Here is a 6,232-nt window from a genome sequence, read left to right on the forward strand (position 1 = left end):
GTGGTGATCCTAACTCACCAAAGACAGGGAATTTTTTCTAGGATTAAATGTCAGGAATTGTGAAAAACTGAGTTTAAATGTATTTGGCTAAGGCGTATGTAAACTTCCGACTTCAACTGTACCACAGCTTTCAGTCAATCAGCATTCAGGGCTCGAACCACCCAGTTTATAATTGTTCGAGCCCTGAATGCTGATTGGCTGACAGCCATGGTATATCGGACCATATACCATGCGTATGACAAAACATTTATTTGTACTGCTCTAATTATGTTGGTAACCAGTTTATAATGGCAATAAGGCACCTCGTGGTTTGTGGTATATAGCCAATATATCACATCTAAGGGCTGTATCCAGGCACTCCGCATTGCGTTGTGCATAAGAACAGCCCTTGGCAGTGGTATAATGGTCATATACCACACCCCCTCTAGCTTTATTACTTAATCAAATACTCTGTTCTCATCGTGTTCATTAATGAAGATGTTCATATTTGAAGATGGCAAAAAGGCCAGTCTCTTTGGCACATGACATGGAGTACAGGGAGTGGATTAGCTAAAGAGACTGGTACCCAGGCTAACTGCCTTCCATTTTTGAAGACATTTCCTTTCATTGTTAGAGAGGCCACATGAGTATCTGGTCAATGTCAAGGATAATCAGTCCCGTGTAGCTCAGTTGGTAGAGCATGGCGTTTGCGATTCCCACGGGGGGCCAGTATGAAAAATGTATGCACTCACTAACTGTAAATCGCTCTGGATAAGAGCGTCTGCTAAATGACTAAAATGTAATAATCTGTGGTCACACACGATAACTGAAAGGTTAGTCACACTATCTCAATTGGCCCAATGGGGGGCGCTGCATCATTAGTGGGGGATGACATGTTTACTGTTGCCTTGTTTTTCTATTATTTATCTTTCTTTCTCTCTGCAATGTTGGGAAGGGCCGTAAGTAGGCTAAGCATTTCCCTTTAGTTTACCTGTTTTTTTACAAAGCATGTGACAAAACAAATTTGATTTAATTTGTACAACTTGAGTCATTTTGTATTTGATTTCAAAACGATTATGTTGGTTGTAGACTAATATACATGACATGTAAATTAAACTAAACTAAAACAATTCAGATTCCTATACTTTATTATAGTATGATGCTCTTGTGTAGGAATTCCTTCTCATATTTCCCTCTGCAGTTGAATGGGAGCTATTTGATAGCCTACTGTAAATAAGGGGTTAGTATGGAATGCTGAGGGTAAAGTGCAACACAAGCGCGGGACGTGTGGCGCGACTTTTCTGCGCTCCATGGGAGGACTGTGGCGCCATATCGCTCTCAACAGGTCATGGATTACGTTTGGGGTCGGGACAACAATGGCCTTTAGGAAAGAAAAACAAGATGCCACGTGTTGTTAGTTGATTTTGTGGTTATTTTTGTATTCCGCAATTTAACCTTAAAGGGGCAATAAGCAGTTTAAATCACAAGAAAGCGTGGTCCTCGCCCCTGTTTTGGTAAAAAGCTGTGGCTGAGAAATGTAAGCACTCTCAAATTCATAGACAGAGCTATGGATGCAAGGACTGACCATCCATGATATCACAATTAGTTTTAACCATGTTTTGAGGCTATATAGTGATTGTTTACATTTACTTTGTTTACCAACATTGGAGTAAAACAAGCTTACATTTTGGGTTCTGAGGGGCTACTACAGTTGAACTAAGCTCATGAGGCATGTATAATTTATATTATTTAAGAATCCATGGCTATAATTATACGTATGCTACATTAATTCCGAGGTTGAATATGCAGTTCAGCGCGCTCCTCATATCCCCATGAACGTCAGCCGTGTCTGACAAGCCAAGTGAAACCTGGAGAGAAGGGAACCAACCAATCAGAGACTTCCAAGACGTGTAACGTGCTCGTGTGCAGTCTCTCCACCTTTATTATGAGCATCCAAGAACCTTCCAGCACTCAGACTTTTTCATGTATCATTCCGTAAAGCAACTGGCCGGGAATTAAATAATTAGGATTATGCAAAAACGACTGAAATGGATGAAATAATCTGATGGATTTCTATATGAACTGCTGCATCCTACTTTGGTGAGCCCTCCCCCTCTGCACTTCTTGCGCAGAGGATAGTGCTTCGCTGGAGTCCTTTTAGAATAGAGCGCAGTGACTGATCGACAGAGGGTTGCAACAGGTGCAAACTGTTCCAGAGCATCATCGCTGACCTGTCATTGAGGTAAGGATATAGGCTATCTGCTGTATTATGATCATTTTTGTTTAATTTTCGGATCATGTTTTGACACGGCATGTTGAGACGAATAGTCAATTTTTTATGGTGTGTTTTTAATACTGTAATGGGGTAGTGGCTCAAATTCGAATTAGTATGTTTTTTAATATTTGTTTTGTGCAGGAAATCTAATTGAACAGTCCTACAAAATTTCTACATCTTTGTGGGTGACCGTCTTGTGCGTCACGCTCTGAATGCCTGTCCTGATGAGTCCGGAGATCGCCTCCAGGTTTAAGGATAAATGGCTGAAACTACAGCCGGAGAACCCGGACACCGCAGCCGGGTCAGTGCACCTGGACGACAGCCTGACCAGTCTCCACTGGCTTCAGAACTTCTCCATCCTCAGCACTAACTCGGAAAGACCCACCGGCACCGGCTCCGGTTGCCCCTCACAGCACCTGCTCTCCTACCACCAGCGCCTGTACCCCCGGGGCACCGACTCCCCGTCTAGCCCTCCAGCCGGGGACACGGCCGCTACCGGGATGCCGCTCTGCCTCGGGAGCCCCGTTACCTCTGGCAGTAACTCCACCGACGCGCGTTTGGTGAATTACCCACACCACCAAACCACAACCTACCCTCACCACAACCACCACATCACGACGCAGATCATCCCACCTGAGGAGATTGACTTTAAAACGAACCCCAAAGTCAAACCGCCTTATTCCTACGCCTCTCTCATCTGTATGGCCATGCAGGCCAGCAAGAAGCCCAAGGTGACTCTTTCCACCATCTATAACTGGATCACAGACAACTTCTGCTACTACAGACATGCTGAGCCCAGCTGGCAGGTAAATGACCTGGCTCTCCTCTGTTGCTCTATTATTGATTAGCTAAATGGGACAGGGAGAGAAGAGATAGGGAGAAGGGGGGGCAGAAGGGTTGCCACATGCATACTAAACCTGTTGTTTTGTTGTAAGAATATTAATACACTTATAGAAAATACACTTAAAACACATTTATCCTATTATTTATCATAATCTTCCAGTCTAACAGTAACTTATAATGTATTCTATTAGGTATGACACAGCTTGACTAGCCTAGTCATATTCATTTTGATTTACATTTCTAATCACTGAACATGTCTGCAATTTCTACCCTCCAAGAGATCTCTGTCAGGCTTCTTTCTCAGGGGGTCAGGCACAAGTGCTCTACTGCTCCAGGGAGGGGTGTGCAGCGAGGGGTGTGTGTGTGTGTGTGTTAATGAGGATCGCTGTGAGAGCTCCCTTGGCAGCCAAGCACGGCTGATCATGTTTAAAATGCACAGAATTCTACACTAGAAAGCCTCATTAGGTGCATTTGATTTCCTACGCAAACAACAACAATACCTCCTCCCCCTTAAACGCCTTTCTCTCTCTCTCTTTCTCTCTCTCTCTATTTGACACACACAAACACACACCATTCATACATTATATTAAATTAGAACACATTCAACATGGATTTAACATATTTGTTTCTTCTCCGCTCGTCCTCACAGAACTCTATCCGCCATAACCTCTCGCTCAACAAGTGCTTCATGAAGGTGCCGCGGCAGAAAGATGAACCAGGGAAAGGAGGCTTCTGGCAGATCGACCCTCAGTACGCTGACATGTTCGTCAACGGAGTCTTCAAGAGAAGGAGAATGTCCTCCAACCACTACAACACCCACAGGCAGCGCAAGCTCCTACACAACCAGGAAACTGGCTACCACAGAGCCACTCAGCGGAGGCAAGATGGCTACCACTACCAAGGAGCTGGAGCCGGCAACAAGCGTAAACAACCTTCTCCAAGGCAAAACAGCAAGATGGCGCGGACACCCAAATCTCCGCTGTTAGCCACGGAGGCCCACAGCGCAGATGTAGTTCTGAGGGGAGACTTTGACCTGGCGTCTGTGTTTGACGACGTCCTCAGTGGAAACTGCAGTACATTCGAAGACCTGGACATCAACACTGCTCTGAGCTCCCTGGGCTGCGAGGTGGACCTGACCCTGCAGGAAAGGCACTCTGCTGGGTTGGGGAGGTGGTGTGGAGAGGGGGACAACCAGACCCAGACCCCGAACCAGACCCACCACTCTTACGGCTACATGGAGCTGAGTGGCTCAGTGGGATGTAACAGTAGTAACATAGGGGACCTTTACGTTCAACAGCAGCAGCTGAACCAGGATCAGTTGTTACAGACTCACCTGCACCAGTTTGAGGAGGTGACTCTGTTCCCAGAGCAGCAGGAGGTGCACCCCTGGGAGGAGATGAAGGAGGAAGCGCAGGCCACCCCTCAGACTCTGGATCAGGGCTTTGGGCTGTGTGAAGGATTCTTCTCAGAGATACAACCCTGGGAGAGGGCTGAGGCCTACCTGTGACAGACCAACCACTGTTGAACCGATGCTGATGCCAGCCCTTAACCAAGGGATTCAGGCCCTAGCCACAGCTTCCTTACATTAATTTCTGGGACAGGGGTTTCAGGAGACCACTGGTCATTCATGGCCTGTCCATGCAGTTCCTTCAGACTATGGCTAAAGACTGGGTTGTTGTGGTTTGAAGGAACATGTTGTATTTGTTTCACAACACAATGAAACACCATTGGTCTTACCTTCTGCTATGTGCCCCACACTCCAAACAAATATGCACTCTATTGGCTGGTGGGGCAGACCTACATACAGACTACTATTTTTCTACATTAGCATCATGAAATCTTATACACATCAAATGTATTTTTTTCTTGTTTGGTTTTGCATTATGTTTTTGAGAGATCTATGCTGTATGTTTATGACTTCATGAATATCTATGTTTCTGGTTTGATCACGGGCTAGAGAAGTCAATTAAGTCAAATGCAGTACTTAGTGTTGGGTCGTAGTCAGATTTCAATATGTTTTTCAAGTAATCAATTTAATATATATATATCGATTAGAGTCTATGATAAGAGTCTAGATGGCCATGTGTCTTGAGTCATAGGCTATGGCAAAGCAGAAAGAGGGACAGAAATGAACTGAAATGCCTCAATCAGAATACCCAAGCATATGCACTTTGAGTGACAACAGGTATGTTTGAGGATAGAAAATATATCAATTATCATGTTCTGCTGTGCATCAGAATGCTATTTTCCCTTGTTCCATAAAACATGCAATGACACAGATTCAGCGTGCACACACAATCGTTTGACAGCAATACCACAGTCTTAGTAGGCACTGATGTTTTTTTTCAAGTTTTCCATTATTCTGCCAATCTTGCATTTGATTGAACTCTGTTGATGAGTCAGTCTGTTCAGGATATACTGAGGAAATCTGAATTCTGTCACTGGGTGATCGGCTTCCTTTTTGTGATAATGATTACTGATTTGATTGATTACGTCAAACTACTATAATTTTGTATATTTAACAACAATGGACTGTTTTTGAAAAGATGATTCATTTAAAACGGTATGTTGTTTGGGAAAACTGATGAACCAATGAAAAGGCTTGTACTCTAGAAAGGTTAGATTTTCTTGAGTCAATTGTGAAGTTCAGATCAACCTTTATACAATGTCTTTAATGTCATTCTGTTGTTTTTATTTGTACTCTTATAAGTTGTTCAAAATGCAATCATGCCTCAATGCAATAAATGTTGTCAATTTAGATGTTTTATCTCATTCATTTGCCATATTGCATGTGAAAGTCAAAGATGCAATCCATTGGTCAATAAGGGTCAAGAACAGCTGGTTCATAGATGAGAAGATACAGTATATCGCACTCTTGGTCAGGCACAGACTAGCCTGGTCTCTCAGAATTGCAACATCACATTGAACAAATACCTATAACTCTGCTGGGTCTCTGCCAGAATCTTAGGTCGATGTGATCTGGCCAGGGTCAGTGCTAGGCTAGGTTATGAGGTGGTGGAATAGAGGTTGTTGTACAGGAGCATATGTACAGGTGAAAAGTTTATGGAATATAATGTGAAAAGAAACCTTGCTCTTTCAGTTCAGATGCACAACAAATAAATATCTTGCAGTTGG

General features: G+C 43.7%; 1 protein-coding gene across 2 annotated transcripts; it reads left to right on the top strand.

Annotated features, from left to right (window-relative positions):
• Positions 1-1,978: 1,978 nt before the first annotated feature.
• foxj1b (forkhead box J1b) lies at positions 1,979-5,855 on the top strand. Of its 2 annotated transcripts, XM_041859402.1 has the most exons (3): positions 1,979-2,221; positions 2,396-3,060; positions 3,747-5,855. In XM_041859402.1, exons 2-3 carry the CDS (start codon positions 2,467-2,469, stop codon positions 4,602-4,604), a joined length of 1,452 nt encoding a protein of 483 aa, XP_041715336.1. In that variant the 5' UTR covers positions 1,979-2,221; positions 2,396-2,466; the 3' UTR covers positions 4,605-5,855. The 2 variants fall into 2 exon arrangements, with proteins under 2 accessions (XP_041715336.1, XP_041715335.1); XM_041859401.2 differs by lacking the exon at positions 1,979-2,221 and having other exon boundaries at positions 2,263-3,060.
• Positions 5,856-6,232: the final 377 nt, after the last annotated feature.

This window comes from Coregonus clupeaformis, chromosome 31 (assembly GCF_020615455.1).
Source record: "Coregonus clupeaformis isolate EN_2021a chromosome 31, ASM2061545v1, whole genome shotgun sequence".
Classification (NCBI taxonomy): Eukaryota; Metazoa; Chordata; class Actinopteri; order Salmoniformes; family Salmonidae; genus Coregonus; species Coregonus clupeaformis.